Genomic DNA, 26,805 nt, shown 5'->3' with positions numbered 1-26,805 from the left:
GAGTCCATTGGAAGTGACAAGAGCATTGGAACTCTTGGGGTGTTTCAGAAAGACCCACCAGCCCCTGCACAGCAGTGGAGGACATGAAAAAGAAGCATGGGATAATTCTTAAAGGGTCACTCGCTGCTAGTCAGCAGTGGTGAATCAAAGTGCTCCTTCCTCCCAGGCCCCCCAGTCCTGTGGTGGTCTGAGGGCCCTAGCCCACACTCCTCCACACCGCCACTTTGAGGCCACCTTTCAAGCAGGCTGGCAGGTCAGAAATACCTGTCCTTCTCCTGAGGACCTAGATTTGCTAGAACTGCTGTTGCCTGGAGCCAGGCCTTTATTCTTTTCTTTTACATGGCAGTTTATTCCCAAAATAAAAGTGAATAGGTTCCAGCTGTTGGAATAAAGCTGTGGTCAAACCAATGGCAGAACAATAGACTTCTGCTTGGAAAGCCTGCTCTGTGGAGAACGGGATGGTATTGAGTTATCTTCACACCCCGTGACTCCTGCCAGGAACAGCCAGTCATGTTCGGGACACCCCGTGGTCGGGGTGGGATTGTTTTTCCTCTGATCCATGACACTGATCATCCAAACCTCAGGATCCAACAAAGTTGAAACCTGGGCTTTTAGAACTTATTTTTGGCAGACACCTGAATTATTTTAAAGTAAACAGTAAAAAAAAAAAAATAACTTGTCAAAACTAATGGTAGTGCATGGAAAATTACTGTTGTGTAGTGTGAAAATTTAGACCTCTCTTGATTCTATTTGCTGCGTGGTTTTGTAGGCGATTCTAGTTTGGCAGAGGTTAAAGAAGGCAGGACAGACTACATAAATCAGCCCACTGTTTCCCAAGGAGCCGTAGGCGCTGCTTTCCAGAGGGAGAAACATGTTAGGGTCAGCCTGGTAGTTGTAACCAGCTGGCTAGGAGATGTGCGTCGTCCTTGAGGGAGTAAAGGGAAATGTCCTTTTGTATGCCTAGAGGACTAGTCAGATCTTGAGTTGATTAATTTTTAAGTTCCTGGATCCAATTAAAGATGTTGAGTTGTTTGTTTTGTTCCATTTTGAGCATGGCAATGGTAGTAGAACCTGGATCTGCCGGAGTCTCGGGCACCACTGAACTACGCACCAGACTGTTGGTTTTGTTTCTTATGTCATAGTTTATATTCTGCAGTTTATACTCAACTTAGTTTGATGGTGATAATTCAGACAAAACATGGGTTGTTTTGCCCTACATGTTTCTTAAATTTTCTTAGCACATGAAACAGTGGATTTCATTATGATATTTTAATACACATACATGGTTGTTTACCCCACCACCACCTCCTGCTGGTCCCCTTCTTGCCCCATATAGTCCTTCTTCAGCCTTCATGTCATATATTACAAATAATTAAGTTTAGATCTGCATGACCATGAGATTTTTATCTAACCTCCCCCATTACACTCTCTTGTTCTACACTCAGTCTTGTTTTAATGGTGTGGAAGAGGGCTGACTACCAACGGTAGAAGCTGAATTCACTTCTACCTGTGAAGCTAGAGTATGTCTGTGTAAGCACTCTAGTTTCCTTTCTGCTGCTGGGATTAAAAACACTGACCAAAAGCAGCAGTGAAGAGGGAAGAGTGTACTGGCTCACACTTCAGAGCACAGTCCGTCACTGAAGTCCACCAGGAGAGGAACAGTGAACCACAAAGAACGCTGGGGGCTGATTCACTCTCTTTTGCTCATGGGCTCCTGCTTAGATAGCTTTGTTACATAGCCCAGGATCACCTTCCCAGAAAATGGTATCACCCACTGTGGGCTGAAGCCTCCTCCAGCAATTAATGATCAAAACAGTCCCCCACAGGCCCCTTTGATGTAGGCTGTTCTCTGGTGGAGGCTTTCTTCTCAGAGGCTCTAGGCTATGTCAAAGTTAAAGCTATATGGAATGGGAGCAGAGGGGAGGGGACAAGGTGGGGGACTCCTAATCTTTTGCTTTAAAATGCCTCTGTCCTGCTTTTGAGGGGTAACGGGTAAGAGAATCTCAGATATCCCAGACTAGTCACAAACTCAGCTGAGGGTCCACCTTGAACTCCCCCAGGTGCTGGGATTACAGGTGTGTACCACCACACCCTGTTTTATACAGTGCTGGGGATTGAACCCAGGCATTTATGTGTGTGAGCCCAACAGTCTTGTTCACTGTAGGGTGTGGAAAAGTCTCTGCTTCATCATACTTAGGTATTGCTATACATCCCTTCTGGGTACTTTTCTGTCTGCTGTTTGCCGTTAATACAATGAGAAACTAGGAAAGATTACAAACAGTGGGCTGTGAGTGTAGCTCAGGTGGAATGCTTAGCTAGCATGCGTAGAACCCAGGGTTTTGTCTCCGACACTGGAGGGTGGGGGGACTGAACAATATTTCATGGAGTATGTTGGTAAAGGTTGCTTGCTATTTAACGTTGGTTGATGTTCACCTTTATTCTTAAAAATATTTTATACTTAAAACTTGGCCATACAGACCTGAATTCAGATCTCCACATCCAACATAAAAGCCAGATGCAGTGATGCACACTAGTTGAGAGGAGCAGCAAATAGAGAGGAGGATCACCAAAGCTCACTGACCAGCTAGCTAGTCCAGCCAGGCAAGCCCCAGCCAGGTTCAGTAAGAGAAACCCTGTTTTAAAAGATAAAGAGGGGGTGGAGAGGTGGCTCAGAGGTTAAGAGCATTGGCTGCTCTTCCAGAGGTTCTGAGTTCAATTCCCAGCAGCCACATGGTGGCTTACACCCATCTGTAATGAGATCTGGTGCCCTCTTCTGGTGTTCAGGGACGCATGCAGGCAGAACACTATATACATAATAAATAAATCTTTAAAAATAGGTAAAGAAAAAAACTAAAAAATAAGGTAAAGAGAATAATAGAGGAAAATACCCAAGGTCAACTCTGGAAGACACAAAAGTTCACACACACACACACACACACACTGCAATACAGGATGTATCTTTTCAGGACTGATCACTTAACCTTTTCTGAGGCAAGACTTATGGCAGTGTGCCTAAAATGCCTCTAGGATGAAAAGCAATTATTTGCTTTGCTGGTAACTTTGTATATGTTTGAATCCTCTGTTCTATAGATCAAGTAATGTCCCTCAAAACATCCGAGGAAGGTGAAGCTAAATGTTACACATTGAGGATAAAATAAAATACCTCTAAAAATACAGTGACCAGCTCTGAGTCCTGTGGGATCACAGAGCCATGGGGGGGTGTGATCTCAGACACGGCTGCTATGCACTCCTGAGCCAGTTTTGTGAACAGCTCTCTCCTTCTCTTTCCCTTTTCTACTTTGCAGAGGTTCAAGCAGTTCTCCTCACTGACATTTTAGTTTTCCTTCAAGAAAAAGACCAGAAATACGTATTTGCATCGTTGGTAAGCTGAACTGTTAACTCTCTTCTCTTCATACCAGCGAGGTTGGGTGTAAAGTCTAACCAGCTAGCATTGTTATGTCTGTCATCTTACCTGCCCACTGAAAACCACTTGACTCACGAAAGATTCCTCTGAATAATCTCTTACATCCCCTTGTGGTATTTTTTGTTGTTACTCCGTCCCACTGCAAAATTATTTTTACGTTCCTTCATAATCCTTTGAATGCCCTGAACACTTTGATGATTTGACCGCAATAGAAATCCTCTTCTGGAATGTGTCTCCCAGATTCATCACGCAGAAAACCTAGATGGAATTTAAATGGCCATGATCCGCTAATCTCCAGTGTGGAAGTCTCTTGTTCAAATTTGAGTAGAATGATAAAATAAATGCTTATCTGAAAGCTTGAGAGGGGTGGGGAGGTGGTGTTTGGAAACGGGTTAAATTGATTTTATTTTGTTTTTTAATCCATATGCATTTAAAACTGTCTGATCTTACCTTAGGTTAGAGTTGTCTTCAAGAGTGAGTGTCCTGCATGCATGTCTTACGCTTGCCTCTCTCCTCTGTCCAGGACCATAAGTCAACTGTGATCTCCTTAAAGAAGCTGATTGTAAGAGAAGTGGCACACGAGGAGAAAGGTCTGTTCCTCATCAGTATGGGGGTGAAAGATCCAGAGATGGTGGAGGTCCACGCCAGCTCCAGAGAGGAGCGGAATAGCTGGATTCATAGCATTCAGGATACAATCAACTCCCTGTAAGTGAGACACCAGGGCCTGCCCTTTCCCCTCTCCTGTGTGACTTCATGTACACAGGGCAGTGACCACATAGCTGACATCTCAGGCATTTTGTCTCTCTGGTTCATCTTGCTTTCTTTTGCTTATGTCAGGAACAGAGATGAAGATGAAGGGATTCCTAGTGAGAATGAAGAAGAAAAGAAATTGTTGGATACCAAAGCCCGGGAGCTAAAAGGTAAGATGTTGGAAATGGTCTGAGATCTTTATCTGCAGTCTGGTGGAGCTGGAGAGATGGCTCAGCAGTCAGGAGCACTGGTTACTCTTCAGAGGTTCTGGTTCTATCCCAGGTGCCCGTCTGTAACTCCAGTTTCAGAGGATATGGTGCCCCGTTCTGTTCCTCTGTGGGCACTAGGCATGCATGTGATACACAGACATACATGCAGGCCTTATACAAATAAAAATAAATAATATAAATATAAAATAAATGAATAGCTGGCTCTAGGGACTGTGGATTCTCTGATCTTTGTCCTTGGACAGTGGTGACTTTGTTTATGGCTCATCATGGAGAGTTTGCCATATTTCATAGTCATATCTAAGGTGAAGACGAGAAAGAGATTCTGCAGCCGGTCTCTCCTACTCTTTGCAGTCCTGGCCGCCTCTGTTGTGATAGTCACAGATGAGCTGGGAGGTGGCTCGGGGAGGGGGGTTGCTGTGCTTGCAGCACCGCTTAGGGAGGACCCACTGCTTGGCGGGGTCTCGTCTGCCCCCCCCCATTGTGTAGATGACACAATTGAATCCCCCAAAAGCCAGACATCCCAGGGCCAAGGGTGTGTATGCTTAAGGACTGAGCCAGAATTTCTTAGCCCTATCCTTTCTTGTTTTGTTTTCTGTTTGTTGTGAGACAAGATCTTGCTCCATCGTCCTGGCGGGCCTTGAGTTCTGGGTCCTCTGGCCTCAGCTCTCGAGTACTGGGACTACACTTCCTCTCATTCAACACCAGAGCCTGGAGTCTTCTTGTCTTCACTATATGCCAGTTGAATTTTCTGAAAACTGCTCTGGGTAGAAATAAGGCCATGAGTTAAATGGATACAGTACCCATAGAGCTTAGTCCTGAAAACTACAAAGTGACACAATTCTGTTGCACTGAAGGATGGGAGAGGAGAAAAAGATGGCTAAGCTTACACCCACATCTTATCAAAGTAGCCTATCAACTTAGGAGCCTGTGATTACAATGACAGGGATAAAATCTTTCTTAACATTTGCTATGCAGTTGGCTAAAAGTACTACTTGGGTACTAGGGTTGTAGTGATTTCTAAAATATATCCCTTGGGTGCTCACACTCAAAGGGTATATAAATGAGTGACAAGCCATAGATTAGTCTGGTGGGCCATATAAAATATGTTGGATCTGTTCATTCTGCCTCTAAGTCTCACAGAAGTTGTTGCATAAATTACATAAAAAAATTATCTTGCTTCTTAAGGATAGTTATGTGAAAAAGAATTTAATTTGTCTGCCAAGGAGTGGCAGATCCGCAGGGTCGGGACTAAGTGACAGGAGCCAAAAGCTTGCAAGTCTTTCAGTCTGCAAAGGAAACAAGGAAATACTATACACACACACACACACACACACACACACACACACACACACAATTTATTTATATTTTATGTGCATTGGTGTGTCTATGTGAGGGTATCAGATCCCCTGGAAAGGGAATCACAGACAGGTGTGAGCTGCAATATGGGTACTGGGCATTGAGCCCGAGTCCTCTGGAAAAGCAAGTGCTCTTAACCACCAAGCCATCTCTCCAGCCCTGGGAATGCTATACTTTTCAATGTAATTTTTTTTTCAAGTTTTGGATCCTTGTAGGAGAATTGCTTGAGGAAGTAGCGGTGCCACTGGAAATGGACCACTTGGGAGATCCTTAGAATAGGTTAGTGAGAGATGAGTGGGAAAGTGGACAGTTGAAGAAATGAGGTTATTAATCAAAATGCTACTTCCAGCCTCAATCGGAGAAGCTGATCTACAAAGAAGAGTGGTGAATGCAGAGACATAGGCCTGTTCAAGATGCTGAGAATAAGTTAGTGACAACTGAGTGTTCAGCCCTAAGGAAGACATTATACCACTCCCTCTGAGGTCTGGGAACGTGGTGGAAGAAGTGGAAAGAAAGAGCGTCAGGATAGGGAGAAAGGCTGTGAGTGCTGTCTTCTGGGCATAGCATGGTGCTTACGGTCTGGACTTCACAGCAGCTATGGGCCTGCAATGGGCCCATCCAGAGTCAGTGCAGGACAGCTCGGGGCTCTCCCCCTCCCTGCTGATGGGTCTGGGAAGAAGGGCAATGTAGCCTGAAGTCCCCGTGGAGGAGTTCATTTGGCTCCAATGGATGTCACACAGATGAACCTGGTTACACTCAGTGAGTCTCAAAAAAACCAAACAGCAAAGTCATGGATGTAGGAAAACTACTTCGAAACTGGATACTAAGGGTAGAAAAGAAATTAGGGTCAAAGAATATGCTTTATACATGTATGAAGTCGTCAAAGAACAAACTTAGAAAAACAGCCAAACAAAAACTAGTCAACTGAGGGCGAGAGATGGGACAGAGTGAGAAGGAGAATCCACTGGGAGATAAAGACTGCTGGCTAAGGAAGAGACTATAAACTGAAGGTGAATCGGCTGGAAAAGACTGGCTTCTGACGTCACGAGAGCACCCTCTTGGTTGAGATAGTTACCTGATAGTTGACTCGGGTCTGATGGTCAGGAAATAAAGTAGGTTTGGGGGTGCTTGCTGGGGATCACCAGCGTACAAGAGGCAGCTGACAATGCATGGGAGCCCCAGGAGCAAAATGGATAGAGTATAGAGGGCAGGCCAGCTGTGCCATTCCATTGCAGATGGAGGACCCATAGAATGCCCCATGGGAGAAACTGATGTCCTCAGTGCGGCACGGGTAGGAGATTGTTTCAGAAAGGGGGTAATTGTCCTTGCAGGAAAAGACCTCAAATTAACTCTTAACTCTTTGGATTCTGTAATTAAGGCAGTTGCAGAAAGGAGTCAAAGCCACAGTGTGGTGAAGAGAAATAGACAGGAGAGGAGCAGAAACAAAGCACAGACTAGTTAGGCAAGAAATGCTGGTGTTCTCAGAAAAGAATCCAGGGCAGTTTCAGAGTGCAGAAGCCTGATGCTGTACTGTCTCGGGCCTTTCCATAACCGCCACTAGGGGGTGCTCATCTCTCAGCCATCTGTGATCCCTAGCTCCAGACAAGTCAGGCCCTTTCTCCATTTGCCTTGCAGAACAACTTCAACAGAAGGACCAGCAGATCCTCCTCTTGCTGGAGGAGAAGGAGATGATTTTCCGGGACATGACAGAGTGCAGCACTCCCTTGCCCGAGGATTGCTCCCCAACGCACAGCCCGAGAGTCCTCTTCCGCTCCAACACGGAGGAGGCTCTCAAAGGAGGGCCGCTGATGAAAAGTGCAATAAGTGAAGGTAATTTACACACACCATTGGCCCTCTCCAGCCTGTCCTGGAGAGATCTGCACACTCACGTCCCCTACCAGTGCTTGCTGTTACTATAAAACAAACAGCAGTATTAAAAAAAAACTTTCCAACGTCACTGAAGTTAAATTGTCAGGTAAACATCCTTTACTGTCACTACCCAAGTTAAGAAAGAACCGTGGCAGATACCCTGAAAGCCTTTGTATGTCCCCATCACACTTAACATCCTCCTAACGGGAGCAGCTGCCCTAACTTATATCCATAATCACTTAAGTACTTGCCCCTTCTTTTTAATTTTTAAAGTTACACTAGTGTATTTACCATGTATGTGCACATGAGTGGGTTTACACATCCCATGATATACATATGAAGGTAAGAGGACAACTTGGGGAGTCTGGGACCACCATGTAGGTCCCAAAGATCAGACTCTGGATCATCAGGCGTGGCTCCATGGTGAATGCCTTTACCTGCTGTCTTACTGAGGGTTGTTATTGCTGTGATAAACACCATGACCAAAAGCAAGTTGAGGAGGAGAGGGTTTATTTGCCTTACACGTCCTTATTGTAGTCCATTATTGAAGGACGTCAGGACAGGAACTCACACAGGGCAGGAGCTAATAATGCAGAGGCCATGGAGGGATGCTGCTCCCAGGCTTGCCCACAGCCCAGTCTTATGGAGGCATTTTCTCTATTGTGGTTCCCTACTCTCAGATAAGTTTAGTTGGTGTCGAGTTGACGTATAACTGTCCCACATACCTGCTGAGCCATCCCGCAAGCCCACCATCCCCACCCTTGCCGTGCAGTTAATCTTCCGATTAGCTGTTCTGTTTGAACCACTGGTCAGATTTTTCCATATGGTTTGTCAATCACAGCTGATTTCAGAAGCTGAACTTCTCAGACTTGATGGATTTACTAAGATTCCTGTGGTGTTGAAACATCGGGACCTAGTTAGTTCTTTTTCTGTGACATAGGAACAGTTGGATAAAAGGATGAATCCTGCAGGGAAGGGGCTTCTTCTGTTATGTGCCAGTTTTCAATAAACTGGTCTGTGTGAATCCTCTGGTAGCACTTGCACTATTTTGTACACATTGTTAGGAGGCTGCAGTATAGCTCTGGGGTAGAGCGCTGCATGCCTGAGGGGCCTTGTGTTCAGTACCCAGCACCAAAATGAGTTGCTTTTGGATTCATGGATTTAAACATACTTAATGCGTTCTAGATCATCGAGCAGTTCTCAACCTCATGTAAAGCTCAGTGTTCCCCACTTGACTAGTATTCCTGTGGCTTCTAAATCTGTGGCATGGCCTTGCTTGCTGGAGTTAAGCTATTCTTGGTTGTTTGCTGATCCATTCATTTCTTTGAGAATTCTGGTCTCCTTTAATGAAAAGTATTTTAAGATCTTTATTTAGGTACTGCAGATAGTCATTGCTATGAGATTTTTAGTCATTACTATGTTGTCCTTTTCAGTGGACCAAGCTAGAGAGTGGCTTCAATAATGTAAATTCACTTGAATGTAGCGAATCAAATTAGGGATTACAGGTTGCCTTCTTTTTAAAAACTTAGTCACTTATACATGTCTGTCCTTTCCACATGGGGGTATTCCTTCTCTAGGATACATTATGGAATTAGAATATCCTCTCCTAGGTCAATGAGATGGCCTACTTTAGGGAAAGGTACCTGCTGCAAAGCCTGATGATCTGAGTTTGATTCCTAGAAGTCATATAATGAAAGTAAAGAACCAGCTGCTGCAAGTTATCCTCTGACCTCCACACTCATGCCTCCCCCCCCCCATGTGCATGGGCTCACACACACATGGAATAAATAATGGTTTTAATTATAAATACATTAGAAAGAATACCCCATAGTAATGTCTTAATCCTGCTTTAACACTGGTAACTTGTGTAAGAATAACACTGCTATTCTTGCCAGTACAGTTTGACACACAAGACTGTCTCCCATTCTGCGTTCCTTCTTCAGTAGTTAAACTGTGTCTGCTCATGTAGTCTGTCAGCATTCATTAGACTCTGCTCCTAGCCTGACCTGTAGTGTTGGTTCTTTAAACACACACTTGTAGAACCCTGTCCTTCAGTCAGTGTCCTCAAAGCCCCATCAAAATATTTCTGACTTCTTAATTGATTTGTGCTCTTTCTACTTGAAAATCTGGATATGAAATCTTTGGCTCGTACTTTCTTATCTGAATATGTTAATGATTCTCATATCAAATCATTTTTCCATCCTTCTTAGAGGATAGTAACAATCTGATTTTCTCCATATGAGTCACGTGTTTTTTGCCTAGGTGCTCAAAGGATGTTTTTAACTCCAAATATTTTTATAGAGTGTGCCATATGGTTGGTAGTTGTCGGCTCACTGTCTATTTAATAACATGGTGACAAATAGTTTCAATTTCAGAAAAAAATGTTCTTGAATTGCAATTCTTTGTATTTTCTCTGTTCTCTGGCTTTGGTTTTCTTCTTCAACCCAGTTGCCATACCATACAGCTTCCTTGCCCAGGGTCAGTATTTGTCACTTTTAATATTCCTTTGCCTACTGCTTAACCCGTCTTCTCTGGGGTGCATTTCTCTTACGTGTTTGTTTCGTTTTGCTTTCTGTGATTATTTTTCCTGCCTGGTCTGCGTTTCACTTGTTCTATGTTTCTAGTTTTTTTAAGCTAAGGCCATGTTTGGGAGACCACATTGGCCTCAACCTGCATCTTCCGCCTCGGTCTCCTGAGCTGAGATGGCAAAGGGGCCGCTGCACCGACTTTGGTTTTTCTCATTTTGACTTAAGTTCTTTTGTGGTTTGCATCATTTCCTCAGTGTGTTTATCTTGTTTGTTTAATTGAAACATCTTTCTGCTGCGCTCTGATTATCTATAGGAAGTTACATTCGTGTTTTCTCATGGGATTTGACGTCCGTATTTTTTACTTGCTCGGTTTTTTCCCATGAAATTTTTACCTTCAAATAATGTTTCTTGCTAGGCTTTGTGGCACACTCCTTTAATCCCAGCACTCAGGAGACAGAGGTGGGCAGATCTCTGAGTTCAATGTCTGCTTGGAATGCACAGTAAGACCATTTCTCAAAAAAAAAAAAACTAAACTTAGAAAAAAAATAGACTCAAACCTTTTTAATTATATTTTTATACTGTTTCTATGCCTTATTAAAATTTGATGCTTGTTAAGAGATTTTTTTTCTACCTCTGACTCCATCTGGCTCTTCTTTCTCCCTCACCCCTGTTCCTCTCCTGTTCTTTCCTCTCGCCTTGCCCTAGGGAAGATCTCAAGTTAACAGTTAACCTTAGATTGGAAGATCCAGATGCTTGAGCTTTTTCGGCCCCTGACGCCCACCTGCTCCTGCTGGAGTTACTTGCCGTCCTCAAACTGGCTCAATTTTCCTTGGACCTGTATGCTGACTGGCCTCTAATTCTAGAAAGCATATTCCTCCCAGTCAATCACTCTGCCCTCCTGTTCCCTGTGGATTTTCAGGCCGTTGGAGGGAAGGGTGAAATTTGTCTCTTCATGTCCAGTACAGCCCAACTGAAACATGTGGCGGCCCAAGACCCTCTAGGCAGGAAAATTTACCTATTCTTTGGGATTTTCTGATCCAGTCTGTACATATCACAGGTAGCCATGACATTTTTTTCCTCTTAATGAAAAATAGATATCCACCTGAGTGTTTTGTTTGCTTTATTCCAGTGGAGATCCTCCAGGGTTTGGTGAGCGGAAGTCTTGGTGGCACACTCGGACAGTCCGTCAGCAGCCCTGTTGAGCAGGAAGTCATGGCCGGCCCCATATCCTTGCCCCGGAGAGCAGAGACCTTTGGAGGATTTGACTGTCATCAGATGAATGCTTCCAAAGGTGACCCACCCATTATTCCTTTGCAGCTCACTGTGACCTGGGTTCTGGTGGCTCCATCTCCTCTGTCCCTTCATCAGTAAATGTCTTCACGGGAGTCTCAAACACTCAAGAATTCCTGTCAGAATCATGTTCGTTTGGGACAATAAGCTTTTTTTTTTTTTTTTTTTCCTGCTCCCCAGCTGAGCTTACTGTAGCCAGAGGCCTTGAGCAGCTCTAATCTGAAAATTTGATGTCCAAACTGCTCCATAGTTCAGAATGTTCTGACATGTCACCGTTGCAAACTCCGCACATGAAAAGTTGCACCGAGAACACAAGTGTGCTCAGAACATCATATAACCTTTTTTCCAGGCTGTGTGCAGAAGTGTCTGTGAGACATTCAATAATTCTGTGTCTGGACAGAGCCGCAGCTTCCAAGTATCTTGTTATTACATGGATTCAAAAATCCGAAGCTCAAATAAGGGGTGCTAAGCTGCGTTGGGGTTTTGTTTCCTTCTGTTTGGATTTCGTTTTCTTGCTTCCCCATTAGTGAAGCTGTGACTCGTGGCCGAGTGCCACCGAGTGGCTTCCTGGTCTTTTTGTTTGTTTGTTTTTAAGTCTTTGGTATTAACAGGATTCAGAAGTATTAATACCCCTAAACTGTCTGTATTTTCATCTGTTGTGCTTTGTTTAGGAGGAGAGAAAGAAGAAGGTGACGACGGCCAGGATCTCAGGAGAACAGAATCAGACAGTGGTCTGAAAAAGGTAAGATTTTCTAGAAAAGCACTCACGTCTGTGAACCTCTTGGCACCTCCTTGGACTTCGTTCGTACCCTTTTGAAGCATCTTTCCTTGATCTGGCTCAGGAATCAGCTTGCCACTCATAATAAAACTTCATTTTCTAGGGAAAGCGCATTCTTAGAGCTAACCATACAGTTGAGAAGACCATATTATTGGTGCTTTGGGCCCCCTGGCTTAGAGTGTCCTCTTTACAGACCCGATTCTGCTGGGCCCTGGCAGGACCAGGTTCGTTAAACAGCCTGTGTGGTGCCCCCATGCCATCCTGATCCTGCTCCGCAGGGTTGTTGGGTTGTTTTGTTTTTTTGTTTTGTTTTTAGTAAAAACTAGTTCAACTTCTTCTCTTGATGCCCTCCAAGGAAAGGCTATGGTAGAAAAAGGAAAGTAGAAAAATGTAACTTAGAAACGCATCGAGTATATTTTTACATTAAGATTTTCATTTTTAATGCATTTTGTTGTTGTTTTATAGGGTGGAAATGCTAACCTGGTATTTATGCTTAAAAGAAACAGTGAGGTAAGGATTCCTTGAACTATCTAGGGTATTTATTGGGTTAAGAATATTTTTGTTTTGCTGTTACAAGTATCTTGTGGCTTTAATATTTTATAACTGAAGAGTATAGCTGTACATTTCCTAGGTATAAGACACTGTCTTGATACTTTGCCAGAGTGTTGTATACTATGACTGGATCTCTCTGATTCTCTCCCCACCCCACCCCCATTTCCATATGTCATTCTTCGAGACAGGGTTTCTCTATGTAGCCTGGCTGTCCCTGAACTCACTTTGTAGACCAGGCTGTCCTTGAACTCACAGAGATCCACCTGCCTCTGCCTCCTGAGTGCTGGGATTAAAGGCGTGGGCCACCATATAGCTCTGAAGCCTCCTTGGTGCCTTCAGTCTGGGCCCACTGGGTAAAATCTGTAGCAGCTTTTCCTGTAGGGGAAAGGATCCCAGTGGCCCCAGGTCTAGCACCTGCGAGTTAAACCTGTGGCAAATTCTCCTTAGTAATTCCTTAGCCTTACTGAGTTGACCTCTTTGGACCCTTCCTTTCCTGCCAGGGAGCCTGAAGTCCTCCCAGTGGAGAATCAGACCTGGGCTGGGCTGTGTTGCTCCTCCCCTCCCGGGGTTCTGCTGTCACTAAGCCCCACCCCTGATGCCTGTGGGAATCAGCTTCTGGGTCACTGCTGTCTCCTAGACAGGCGCTCATGCTGAGCCTTGCTTTTGTGTCCTGCACACTTGAACCCATGCCTTTCCAGGTGTCTCGCAGGGCTGTTTCCTGCATTTCGTTCTTCCTTGTTGTGTTTATTAAACTCCCGGGAGTTTTGTTTTGAAATTTCAAATGACTTCCTCCTCCCCATTCCCCCTCAAACATCCAGAGGATGTTGTTTTGTGTTTGTTGGCGGAGGAGTTTGCTGAGGGACTCCCCTGACAGAACCAGGGCCTGGGCCCTGTAGGCTGCTGCTCTCTATCTGTCTCCTGAAATGAGCTGTCAGCTGACTTTTTCCATGTGGCGAGGTCCCCTGTACTTACTGAGGAAGTCTGGGGGGAAATAATGTGCCAGGCTTTCACGCTGCCACTGCACAGCTGCAGTCCGCAGGCTTCCGAGCCTTCTGTTACAATTCAGTGTGAGCGATGAGAAAAGGTTCCCAGAACTAAGCTTGGCTTAAGTGTTATAAAAAGAAAAATGTAAAGACTAGTAACTGAAATCAAATGAATTTAAGCATAACCCATCACTGAAGAGTAATAACAGTTAAGTGTCTGCGTCTGCCCTTTTCTTATCCATCACATGCTCGTGTGTGTGACCTTCCAGAGGTCTCTCAATGTGTCAGACATTTTCCCAAGACACAGGAGCGCAATGCCTGCCACTAAACAAGCTCATGTCAGCTGCTCCTGTCGCGTCCTGGAGGTGGAGCTCTCTGGTGGTTAATCCCTCTTCTGCTTTTCTGCACATTGCACTTATTACATGGCTCTTTGATTTTCTTCAACACATTACTTTGAGAAAGGAGCTAGTGTGTGTCCATCCATCCTCGTTCTCTTTCCCCAGCATTGAGCACTGCCGTTTTTAAATTGACATTGCAAACGTGTATATATGTGCTCTGTGCATTGAACCCAGAACCTCAACTGTTGAGCTATACCTCAGTCACTGCATACCTTTAACGTTTTATATAATTAGCTGTTTGTATTTCTTCTGTAAATTGCTGATTTGTATTTCTGTCCTGTTTCTAAACTAGGATATTCCTTATCTCCTCTTGCATTTTCTTCTAATTCTTTTATGATTTTTTTTTAAATTTTATTTTATGTGTATGGGTATTAGCCCCCTTGGTGCCTGCAGAGGCCAGAAGAGGTCAGGGCATGCCCTGAGACTGGAGTCACACAATGTAAGCTGCCATGTGGGTACTTGGAATCAACCCCAGTGCTCCTGCCCACCCAGCCGTCTCTCCAGCCCTTATGCTTGTAATTTAAATGGGATGTATTGTATTTTTGTTCAGTGTGTGTATGAACCAAGGTTTCTAACTTAAAGTTTTCCAGAAATGAAGACTTTTTTTTTTAGAGAAATTGAATATTTTTCCTTTGCCCTTGATTATTATTAATAAACTTAGTATAAATTTTCAGAGCATTCTTTTGCTTTAACTTTGAGGAATATACTATTTTTACGTCTGCCAATTTAGAAAGTGGAAGCTTTGTGTAGTGCCTTTTAATAGATGTATACACATGCGTGCACACGCAGATCACTTTAATCTTGGCTGCTTGCATTCAGTTACTCTCTTGGAGTCTTTCAATTTTAAAAGATTTCATTAAAATGTAGTGTCTTGTTGTGTTCTGAAGATGTTACAACCGTGTGGTGTTTTTGCATCAGAAAAACTGAAATGACTGTTTATTCCTCTGCTAGCAGGTTGTCCGGAGCATTGTTCACCTCCACGAACTCCTGAGCATGCTGCAGGTACCTGTGCCTTCTTTGTCTGTGTGCTTACTCTTCAGAGAACACAGCACAGAGACTTTATTGACCTCTGTCTTCCAGATTTATAAGTTACTTGTTGGCAAATAAGCAAAGATTGGCTTCTGGTTGAGAAAGTGAAGACATTACAGCGCGTGGTCCTTCCAGACCACAGTTAGAGAGCAGCTGCTTGACTCTCGGACCTGCTGGATAGTGTGGGGCCTTCACCAGAGGCTGTCTCCCCTCAGGAAACCTCCCCTTGTCTCTCCGTGGTGTCTGTATAGGGTGGTGCTCTCATGCTCTGTGGTACTCCCCAGGGACCACCCTCTTTCTGGTGCCTTCCTTTCTTGAAGAATTTGCCTGTCTCCCTCCTACCTCCTCCCTCCTGCACAGCATACACACTCATCTCACCCCAGAGTACCACCAAGAATTCCAGAAACTGTATGACCAGGGCTAGTGAGATGGTTCAGCAGGTCAACATGCCTGCCTTGACTACCCGAGTTCAGTCCTCACGACCTACATGGGAGAAGGGCAGAACTGGCTCCCACAGGTTGTCCTCCGATCTCCACACGTTCTCTTTGGCACATGCATGCATACACATGCAAAATAAATTGAAATTTTTTTTTTGCTGGGTTTTGTTTTGTTTTTAATAGTGCTTTGGACAAAACCTTGTACATACTAGGCAAGTGCCCTATCACTAAATTACAACTCCAATCCTTTGGTTTTACAATCCAGTCTTACAGTGTAGCTCAGTCTTTGAATTTGCTGTATAGCCTAGGGTGGCCTCCAGCTGGCAATCATCCTGCGAAATTTTTTTTTAGCTTAAAGAGAAAATAGATAACCAGGCCTGACAAAATTGAGTTCCCCTATCTTTGACACGGTTTGAGAACTGCCCAAAGTTGCCCTGGAGCACAGTGTTGTAAGACCAAACCCTTAAAACAGGAGAGGGGCGTCATTCTGTCCCGTACCCTAGTGTGGGGTCAGGGAAGGATCCCTGCAGGTGGCTTTTCTCCTGGGCCTGAGTGGGTGGCATGACTGTCCTCTCTACTGTGACAGGGTGTTGTGCTGCAACAAGATAGCTACATTGAGGACCAGAAGCTGGTGCTGACAGAGAAGGTCCTGACAAGGAGCGCGTCCCGCCCCAGCTCTCTCATTGAGCAGGAGAAGCAGCGGAGCCTGGAGAAGCAGCGCCAGGACCTGGCCAACCTGCAGAAGCAGCAGGCCCAGCACCTGGAGGAAAAGCGCCGCCGGGAGCGGGAGTGGGAGGCCCGGGAGCAGGAGCTCAGAGACCGCGAGGCCAAGCTGGCCGAGCGGGAGGAGACAGTCCGCCGCAGGCAGCAGGACCTGGAGAGGGACCGGGAAGAGCTCCAGCAGAAGAAGGGCACTTACCAGTGTGATCTGGAGCGGCTCCGGGCTGCCCAGAAACAGCTGGAGAGAGAACAGGAGCAGCTGAAGCGGGATGCAGAGCGGCTCAGCCAGAGGCAGATGGATCAGGACCTTTGCCAGGTACCTAAGAGCCTGTGCCAGGCCAGGAGACGGGGAGGGAGGGGCATCCTGCTGTGGAGACCGGGCCGTGACTGAGGGTGGTTATAGGAGCCACGTGGAAGAGAACCGAGGAGAGATTTCGTGTTGTACAGCAGCTTTGCCTTACCCTGAACAAGGGGAGGAGATTGGGGATGGTGGCAGATGTGTTGAGATCGTAGCACAGAGACGTCAGTGGGTCCTTGAAGCTAGCAAACGCTTTTCTCAGCCACCAGCCTGGACCAGAGCAGCCTCAGCATGCCTGAGAGAAGAGTAGCAGTTAGCCCTGGTCCTGTAGCACATGGTAGATCGGGCATGTGTCCCCACAAATAGGAAGCGTACCAAGGATAGAGGCGCCCTTCGGACCTACATGCCTGTGGTCACGAGACAGCAAGATTAGCTCTGCTACAGGCTCCTTCTGTTGAGAGGATCAGCGGAGGTCAGAGACAGGTGGAGGAGCCCAGCAAGTGATAGAAGGTGGTCACAGATGCTGTCTGAGCAGACCTATTCAACACCTACACTCTGTGTAAGGCATGGTTTGGTTTGATGCTCTTCCGTGCTCTTCTTTTCTCAGTAGCTGCTGCTTGTTCAGGAAGGCTTTCTGTCCTTCGACATGCCGAGTCTCATGTTACTGTAAAGAGATAATGTGTGATTGTCCTGGACCACGGGCACTGGAGGCAGATGGGTAGTCTGGTAGTGCGCGCATCTCCCTGTCTTTCAAAACTGCTGTCACGTTGCCCTTTAATTGACCTTGGACCCTGAAAGGAAACTGAATTCTGCCAGGGTCAGGCAGTACTGCCTTTTCAGAAGAGCTTCTCAAGTCCCTAGCAGGGCAGCCAGTGGCGCTGCTGCATTTTCTAGCAGAAGGGTGGATCCACTCACACCCCGGTAAAATCAGCAGGATTTTGACAAGGGAGGGTTGGTTCCCAGGCAGCAGAGAACACAGGTGGGATATGATGCTCTTCTGGAATGCTCAGGCCAGGTCCATAATGTCTGCCCTGAAGTGCTATCTGCACTCTTGTGTGAATAGGTCTTTAGATGGGCCGCTATCCTGCTTCTCCAGGGAGTGGGAGTTCTCTTTTGAGTTGCCTCATCAAAAAGATAAGAATGACATCAGTATTGGACGTGATGGCTTGAACGTGCTCATAGATAGTACCTGAGAAGGAGCAGTTACATGCAGTCCTGATTACAGTACGTTCTTCCGAGTGTGGCTGCTGAGATGCTGACGACTTCACATTTTAAATGCCTTCTCTTGGACATACGCAGGTTTCGAATAAACATGCCAGGCTGATGCGAGTCCCGTCCTTCTTGCCCAATCCGGATGAGTTCTCCTTGCCAGCTGCCCCTTCCATAACCAAATCAGGGTCATTGGACTCAGAACTCTTGGTGTCTCCTAAAAGGAACAGCATCTCTCGGACACACAAAGACAAGGGGTCTTTTCATATACTGAGTTCAACGAGCCAGACAAAAGTACCAGAGGGGCAGAGCCAAGCCCCACCCAGCACCTCCACTTCCACCCGCCTTTTTGGGTTAGCTAAGCCGAAGGAGAAGAAGGAGAAGAAAAAGAAGAGCAAAGGAGGCCGCGCTCAGCCTGGTGGTGAGTTGTCCCCGTGGCCATGGTGTCTGCATTCTATAAGAGAGGGTAGTGAGGGACTGGGAGAGGAAAAAACAAAAGAGGTCAGGTGTACAAAAGCCAAGCTGCCCCGCCCCCTGGGCCCACCTGCTGAGAATACTTGTGCAGGAGTATCCGTGCAAGATGACCCAGTTGGTAAAGTGCTTGCCATTCGAACATGAGGACCTGAATTCTGTCCCCAGAGGTGAGAGGCAGAGGCAAGAGAATCCCTGCAGCTCACCCACAAGCTAGTGGAGTCACATTGGTGAGCTCCGGGTTCAGTGAGAGACTCTGTCTCCAAATTGATAATAATAGTAGCAATAATAATAATAATGATGATGATGATAAGCCTCTGGCATCCATGCACGTGAGACACGTGGAAAGAATGCTTGTCCAAGGGCTGGAGGGATAGATGACTCTGAGGTCGGAGTCACTGCCCTTGCAGAGGGCTCAGGTCCAGTTCCCCACACCCACACAGCAGCTCACAACCACTTGTAACTCCCATTTCAGGGGATCTGATGCCCTCTTCTGACCACTGTGGGCCGAATGTATGCATGAACCTGTTGTACATAACTTTGTACATGCAGGGAAAACATGCATACTGTTTTTCAAAAAGTTTGCTTGTGCAATGAGCATCCAAGACCCAGTGTTCTGGGCCTCCTGCATGAGGAGTACAGGTTTCATTTCTGGAGCATTCTCCCAACTGAGGAACTAACTCACCTAATGGAAGTCATCCAAGCCCTCACTATCTTGCTAGGCTTACTCTAGTAACCAATACAGTGGCAAGATTGGGTGTTGACCTTCCAGATGCATAAGCAGATCATCTATCTATTCATTTCCCTGGGAGAAGTTAGGAACTGGAGCTGAGAGGTTCTCTAGGGTGCTCACAGAGTCTCCTTGTTTGGATCCCACATTGTCCGGGATCCCTTGCTATGGCTGCCTTCACAGTAAGACTTCCTTCCGTGTGGGAGATTTACATCTCTTAGGCCTATTCATAAACATGAACACTAGTGCTGTGTGAAGGTCAGTCACTCTGCAGACTACTCAGTGTGTGCCAAGAACCCCAGTCACCTGTCTGAACACAGAAACTTGGCAGGATAGGAAGTGACGTCAGAAGAGCCGTGTTTTCACTCTCGGTTTCGCGGTTGCAGATGGTCCTGCTTCGGAAGTGTCAGCAGAGGGTGAAGAGATCTTCTGTTGACCCGTCTCCTCTGCCGGGGCAGCCACCCTCCAACCCTGACCCGACAGCGGTGTCGCTGCGGCACTCGTGCGGCCCCTGAGCACGAGTCTCTTACACTGGACGCCCACTGCCCCTCAGCGTCCAGTCCTCCTGAGCTATCCCGGGTCCTGGACAAGAAAGACAAACAGCAGTGTGTCGGGGCGGAGAAGGACGCTCAGACTCCACTTCCGCCGTGATCCGTGACTGCCCAGGACTTGGGTGGGCCTGGCCTTACTCAGGGTGTTCCACTGAAAGTAGTGACCCTAGACGTAGGAAATAGTTTGGGACATGTCAGGATTCCCTACAGGCTCCAAGAGTTTCTCCAAGTGAGGTCTGAAACCCTGCCTAGTCTTTGGGGGAATACAACCAGAACCCAAGAGCAGATAGTGTAGACTTCATCTGCGAACAGTGACCATCTGCATGTACACACGGAGTACGCCAGCTGTGTGCACATCAGGATAGCCTAGGCCAAGAGCAAGCGCCTGACTTGCCAGGTGGCGTGTGGAGATACAGTATTTGACCCTGCGGTCCTCTGAGATCGGGTCCCTTAAAACAGCCCCTGCGCACACACCACCCCTCTTTGTATGTATCCCTCATTTTATTTTAGGAAGAACAACAGGATGTTTGTGAAACCAGTGAGAGGCCTGATGTGTACGAAAAGCAGGTTGTTTGTACCACCTGGATCTCTATTCTAGGCTGAACTAACTATCTCACACTTCATATTCAAATCAGGAAGAAACATACTGCTGTGCTAGGTGCCTGTGGAAATGCTCTGGGCACAGAGGAAGTAGAGAGGACTCGTCACCACTGTCCTCAGTATGACACTTTCTAGTTGTTACTGGACCTTCCTGTGGGAAAGCATGCACCCTGTTGGTGCTCCCAGCCCCCTGCCCAGGACTAGTCTGTACCCTGAGGCCTCTCCATGCCCTGCTTTAGGATTACTGGCTGAAAAGTAGATTCAGGTTCAGGAGTTAAGTCTCTCTGGTGGTTTTGCCAGTACAGACAGGGGAGCTGGCCCTGAAGCGTGGCTGGGTGCCCTCTCTTCAGTCACGAGGCCTCCTCATAGACGGTTTTCAGATGCAGTCTGCTTGGTTGTGCTCTTACCCTGGAGCCTGTCTCTCCTCTCGCCCTCCATCTCCATGTGTTGATCTCTGCATGCTTGAGGCTTTCACCAGCTTGTGTGTGCAGGGCAGTTCATTGGTAACGTACCCTCGAAGGCTCGCTTACCTGTCCCTCGGGGTACTCCCCGTGAGGGGTATGCTGGGGTCTGTGCTTCACACGTGGCCTTGGGTTCCTGGTGTCACCCTCCAAAGCACGGGGCTTTGAACAGAGTTGTGCAGAGACAAACCTGTGACTTGGTGCTTGCTGATACCCTGCAAGCTGGACTTGCAGATGCAGATATTTATCTTTCAGTTTACTTGAAAGAGTTCTGGGTGAAATTTGTTAGCCTAAATTTGTTTTATTTATTTTGTGTTTGTGCTTTGTTTTTATTTTATTTTATTTTGAAAGTGAACCAGTACTGGCCCAACAGTTTGAACCATCTTCTCAGTACAGAGAATGAAGTGTCTGTCCAAGTGCACAAAGGTCCCAAGGGGAACTCGAGGGTTGAGGTGGGAACTGTACCCTTCCCGCCCGCCCCCCCCCCTTTTTTTTTATTTCTCCCATAAGGAATGTGTTCGTCCTTCTTTGGAGATTTTAAAAGTTGCCCATCGGCTACCTTTGCCTCTTTTTGATAAAGCCAGTTTGGCTCTTTAAAGTCTGACTTTTTTTTTTCCTGCTAAAACCATGATGTACTTCCCTCAAGAACCTTAATAGCAAGAAGTTAGTTGCTTCCTCCTCCAAGTCCAGACTGCTGTCACAGCAGAGCCTGTTGGGCCCCGGACCCCGCACAGGGTTTGCCTGGCAGTCCTGGGCCCTGCCTCTGAATGCCCCTGGGAGAGGCCGCACCCTTCCGCAGCAGAGGAGCCCCTGTGCTAGGAGGGAAAAGGTCTGCTTACCACCTAGACTTGCCAGCCCATCAGACCAAACCCTGCCCTCTTCCCTGTGCAGAGGGAGGCTGGTGACTCCTCCAGGCTCCCTGGCATGCCCAGTGAGCCACTGCACACCCCCGGGAAGCTTCATTCCCGCCCTCCAGTGTCCTCCCAACCAGGGGAGGAGTTGCTTTGGTTGTTTTTAAAAACCAATTTCACTTCTACCCCTACTCCCCAAAACAATGCTGAGTGACAGTTGGGAGAAGTTCAGGTCAAAAGAAAGTAATCCTCCGAGTTCCCCTCAGCTGCCCAGCCTCCTCCAGGAAGAGAACCTTTTGCCAAGAACTGGCCTGCCGCACCGCCCGGCCCCTCAGAGCCTGCTGCACTTTGGGAATTGCTGCTGTGCCTTTGCTTAGGACCCTGGAGATTGCTTCAGCCGAGTCCACAGCCTTCTGTGGGATTCTCAAGGAGAAGGGTAGTTTTCCAGGGGCCAGGACTGTGTCCTGTCCTGTTGCCTGTACATCAAGCTAAAGAAATCGCTGCTTTGGGGGACACGTGCAAATTGGCCCCAGCATTGTGGAATCCAGTGAACTTTCTAGAAGATTGTATCTCCTCTCAAAAATTATAATCATCTCAGTAGTTGTCGTCCCATCTGGGTGACATGTGCACTTTAAATGACCTCTCATCAGCTGGCTTCATTTTTGAGACAATCGAAGGTGTTAACTGTTTTCTTAGAAGATGGGGAGGGTTAAAATAAAAGCATGCCAGCATGTCCCACCCTACCCCTTGAGAGTCACCTGCAGGGAAGCCCTCCCCAAGATTGATTTTTCGAAAGGTACGAATTGAATCTTCTGGGGGTCACACCACTAACACTGCCCCTATAGAGTCCCTCCCCGCCCACGCCTTGGTTTCCTTCACTGCCTCGTATTAGCAGTAAGCACAGATGTTGAACTCCTTGGGGTGATGTTAGCGTACCCAGGCTTAGGAAAGGACGGAACCTTGGCCCGTAGGCCAGAGCTCGCTCAGAGTTGCTCTCTATACAAGTCTTTAATGTTTCCTTCTCCCCGAGGCTCTCTTGGCAAGGCTTTTGGTGTTTCATGGGACTCTGACCTGTGCACAAAAGACAGTCATGGAGAGTGGGCTTCCGTGCCTGGACATCTATGCATGGGTGCCTCTGGGTGAGGCAGCGACCCTGGCCATCCCTGCAGAGCCCGAGGGCACAGTGGGTTTGGCTCCTTGTCTTCTTTCACGTAGCATAACATTCCTAGTTAACCAGAGCTTCGGAGTCTGTCGCCTGCTGGCCAGGTTTAGAAATGCAGAGTATTCTAACGCTGCCATCTAAAGGGGGGAGAGGTGGCAGCTGAGGCCTTTTCCTGCACTCCTGATGACGTAATTCGTCAAAAGATTGACAGGTCCTGAGTTACTTCTCCATCTCATTAAGGTGTAAGGTGGGCGGCTCCCACCGCTTCAAGTGTGTCCTTCCTGGAAACCAGACAGGTGCCACTGCCACAGTCCTGCCACAGTCCCCGAGGGCCTCTGCAGGCAGCGCAGACCTATGCCTTAGACCCTCTAACGTCAGCAGCCCTGCCCTGCTTGCCAGCTGCTGGCATGGGCCTACCCAGTCGGTTTGTCTTAGGTTCCCTCCTGAGGCCTGGGCGCTACAGAAGGTGGGCAGGATACACCTATACCTCTCTTCTTGTTGTCTCCAAATGCTGTATGAACATTTCTGTACTAAGCCCTATGAAATAAAAAGTTGGGTTAAACCCAAGCACTGTATAGTAATTTGTAATTATGTATAAAAGTGAAACAGTTTTGAACTGTAAAGATTTTCAATGTGTTTTCTGGAAATTTGCCACAACATACTGGCTTTGTATTTTATTTATCATCCTTTGTAGTTACTGGCTTCAGACTCTTGTAAAGTCCCCCTCAGACCTTTCAAAAATAATAAATTTCCCTTGAAATCTTGATCTCTGCCATGATGTATTTGTGGTAAAGAAGTATTCCGCTCCCCACCCTGGCCGGAGCCATCTTCCCAGGAGAGCTGTTCCTGTGCTGGTGGGATCAGGGTGCAAGGAGGAGAGGGAGGCCTTCCACGCCGAGCAAAGCCCAGAGCCAGCCCCACACCTCCAAGGGTCACTGAACCCATCTGCCCTAAGTCAGAGTCCAAACCACACTTCCATGAAAATCAACACAGAAAGGTTCAGGCTCCCATGCCACCTACACACTACATCCTACTTGACTTCTGCCCGATCTCCCCTCAACCCCAAGCAGCTGCTACAGAACTAAGAGCAAGTCCTGTCTCATGGAACACTGCAAGGGGGTGCCAGGTATGACTGGCTGGTTCACACACACAGCACAGGCTGCTTGCTGTCCCCAGCCCTGGCTTACTGCTGCTATGAGTCTCATCCAACTGGATCAGCAAAAAGACCCTTTAGTCCCTCTGGACGCTAGGGAACTATATACCCTTTGGAGGTACAGAAGCCATGGATAGGCAAAGCTCCTTGGGATCCCAGCTCTGCCCACCTCATTCCCAACAACCAGCAAGAAAAGAACCCTGCCGGGCATGAACTTGGAAGCGCATACATTTTTGAGCAGAGGCATGTGTAACCTTAGCAATCATTACCCCACCCGCCTCAAGTCCCTGGGATACTCGCCCCCTTTTGAACATATTCTGCCCCTGACCCTCATTGTGCTCCAGCCCCTCTCCCGCGGAGCAGCCAGCTTGGCTCATCCGTCCCACCCTAGTGGGTCAGGACATGCTCAGCCTGCCGAACAGTGGTTCCCATGGAGCCCCTCACCTCCACTGTAGCTGGTTCTGTGCCCCAGACAGACTTTTGTCTGGAAATCAAGGCTGATAGGGTTCGGGGGGAGCACCACACAAAAACAGGCACAAAGCAGAGGGCCCCAAGAATCCTGGGTGGCCGTTCAGTGGGGTGGTACGCCCCTGCTGACCCCCTAAAGGGAGCCGTTGTGCATAGGACCTTCCACCACAGCACAAACCTGATGTGTGACAGTGGCCATTGCTGTTGGAAGGTCTCCATCCCAAGGGACTGCCCGCGGCAAGGGTAGCCAGTTGTGTCCTTCCTATAAGGGACCGACCTGCAGTGAAGACTCTGCCTGGAAAGCCAGTGTGACTGGCCCACACAGCCAAACAGAAACCTAAGCCCACAGTGGGAAAGGGGCATTAAGAAGCCACAACGACTAAATATCCAGGGAAGAAAGTGTGCACGTGAGAAAGGCAGACTGATTTCCTTGACAGCAACAACAGAAGAGCCGAGCCTAGAACCACTACCTGTGGTACATACAGCCCAAGGGCCTGGAATCTTCCTCTCAGTCCCAGCTGTTCTGCCACCCCAAGAGTGCCCCTGAGGCCTTAGAGTGCCAAGTGGTGACAGGGAGGGACCTGGGAGGGAATGGCGAGTGCCCCAGACTCGAGGAATGTGGGCCAGGCACCGCCCGCCACAGCCAGCGCCTCTCTGGGGCGGTTGCCAACAACTCCCTCCTTTCCCAGCAGCTCGGCCATCCAAGCTACAGCTCCCTCACCTTCTTTCATATGGTAATTACTCCACAAAGCTGTAATCGTCTGGAAGCCCGGGCTTCTCACTGCAACTTCTTCCTGGGAACAGTCTGCCCATCAGGGAGCTTCTTGAAACAGCCAGCTGAGAGGGAGCTAGACCTCCTTTCTCTCTTTTGTCTTCTGGGAGCCGTCCTGAACTGGCCACCCTGCCCAGCCTCCGAATGAAGTGGGGCCAGGACCACCTCAAGCCATGATCCCAAGCTTTGCCTACATTCCTCCTATCCAAAGGAGGAGGATGCTCACCTGAGCCGATGTTGCCTGCCCTGATGAAAACCCAGCGAATGGTGAGAAACTGGAGGGCCAGGCTGGTGTACCATTCTTTCCACGCGACCACAGAATGAGTGATGGGACAGTGCAGACTGGACCAGAGAGACTGGGCACAAACCAGCCCTGCCCTGTCACAGCAGCTGACCTGGAGTGTCGTGGGATATTGTGATCGCACTCTGACACACCCGAGACTGCCAATAAAGTTTGGCAGAGGATGGAGTCAGAGGACGGAGCTAACTACTAGCTGACCCAAATTAGCCATAAAGGCTTCGGAGGACCAAGGACATATAGAGAAATACAGGAAGGGATAGGGAGGGGATCGGAAAGATGCTTGGCCTTTTGGGGTTGAGGGAGGAGCGAAGGAGGAGGTCACTGGTCGCTTCTCTGCCACTTCCCTAATCAATCAGGTTTTTACCCCCATATCTGACTCCCGAGTTTTTATTGATAAGGAATAATTAAATAAATGCTTGCTCTGGACTCCAGTGCAGGGCACAAGATCACGAGGCAGCCACTCGCCCGGCTTTGCAGCCCCCTGAGTCACCATGGCAGCCGGCTTTCCCTCCTCCCCCAGGCCCTCCCTGCAAGTCTGGGGTTTTCCCGTTTCTCTGCAGCGGCTTCAGCTGCCACGCAACCCAGCCCCAAACGCCACAGGTGGCTGGGCCCCAAACGCCTCAGGAGTTAGCTGCCCACTGCCAGCCGGCTCTGTCATTCAGGCAGCCTGTGCCCTCACTTGCCACTTGCCTGCTTCTTCCAAATGTCTCCCTGTGTCCAATTTTCAGATGGCTCACTCCCTCTCCCAATGGGTTGCAAGCTCCCCCTGGACCCTCTCCTCAGGCCACTGCGGCACTAGGTCGGCTGCCTCAACACCCACTCAGGCTTTTACTGCTGCTGCCACCACCACACACTCTCAGCCCCCAGCTACACGCAAGCCAGTCCATGCACCACCCACATTCTCTGCCCAGCCATGTGATGCAGCAACAGCTAGCCTCATACATCATTGTCATCATCAGCAGATCTGGTGAGGCACCTGGGCATTCTTGTTTTTAAAAAATAATTGATTTTTATTTAATGTTAATTGGTTTTTGCCTGCATGCGTGTCTGAGACCCTCTATCATTAGCATTAACACGTATCAGATCCCATACAGGTCTACGAGGCCCTCTAGCACAAGATAATGATGACATTGATCAGCTATTGATAGGAAATGTGCTTGAAGAATTTCATAAGAAACACAGGTTAATAGCAAAGATTTGAAGAAAGATTTTTCTATCACTTGGCAACAAGCCACGGAAATTACAAAGAAATGTCATACTTGTTTTTTTGTATAACCAAACTCCATTACCTGCAGGAAGTAACCCAAAAGGTACTCAAAGAAATAAAATTTGGCAAATGGTTATGCTTCATTTTTGCAGAGTTTGGAAAATTAAACTATGTGCACCATATCATAGATACATATTCAGGATTTCAATGGGTAACTGCTTTGAGTT

The 26,805-nt window shown here is 47.5% G+C and overlaps 1 protein-coding gene across 10 annotated transcripts in view; it reads left to right on the top strand.

Moving 5' to 3' along the window:
• Akap13 (A-kinase anchoring protein 13) overlaps positions 1 to 23,443 on the top strand; it is a 302,085-nt gene extending 278,642 nt beyond the window's left edge. For 9 of the 10 annotated variants that reach the window (XM_037198603.1, XM_037198597.1, XM_037198599.1 and 6 more), the window contains 11 exons: positions 3,306 to 3,382; positions 3,948 to 4,129; positions 4,262 to 4,344; positions 7,396 to 7,590; positions 11,287 to 11,448; positions 12,119 to 12,189; positions 12,691 to 12,735; positions 15,110 to 15,160; positions 16,211 to 16,660; positions 17,942 to 18,272; positions 19,439 to 23,443. In XM_037198603.1, coding sequence (XP_037054498.1) covers positions 3,306 to 3,382; positions 3,948 to 4,129; positions 4,262 to 4,344; positions 7,396 to 7,590; positions 11,287 to 11,448; positions 12,119 to 12,189; positions 12,691 to 12,735; positions 15,110 to 15,160; positions 16,211 to 16,660; positions 17,942 to 18,272; positions 19,439 to 19,488 — 1,697 coding nt within the window. In that variant the 3' untranslated portion in view covers positions 19,489 to 23,443. The remainder of the gene's footprint in view (positions 1 to 3,305; positions 3,383 to 3,947; positions 4,130 to 4,261; positions 4,345 to 7,395; positions 7,591 to 11,286; positions 11,449 to 12,118; positions 12,190 to 12,690; positions 12,736 to 15,109; positions 15,161 to 16,210; positions 16,661 to 17,941; positions 18,273 to 19,438) is intronic. The other variant, XM_037198587.1, reaches the window with a different exon arrangement.
• The last annotated feature ends 3,362 nt before the right edge of the window (positions 23,444 to 26,805 follow it).

Source organism: Peromyscus leucopus, chromosome 1 (genome assembly GCF_004664715.2).
Source record: "Peromyscus leucopus breed LL Stock chromosome 1, UCI_PerLeu_2.1, whole genome shotgun sequence".
NCBI classification, from domain to species: Eukaryota; Metazoa; Chordata; class Mammalia; order Rodentia; family Cricetidae; genus Peromyscus; species Peromyscus leucopus.
The sequence above is the reverse complement of the archived record's forward strand: the minus strand, read 5'-3'. Positions and strand labels throughout refer to the sequence as shown.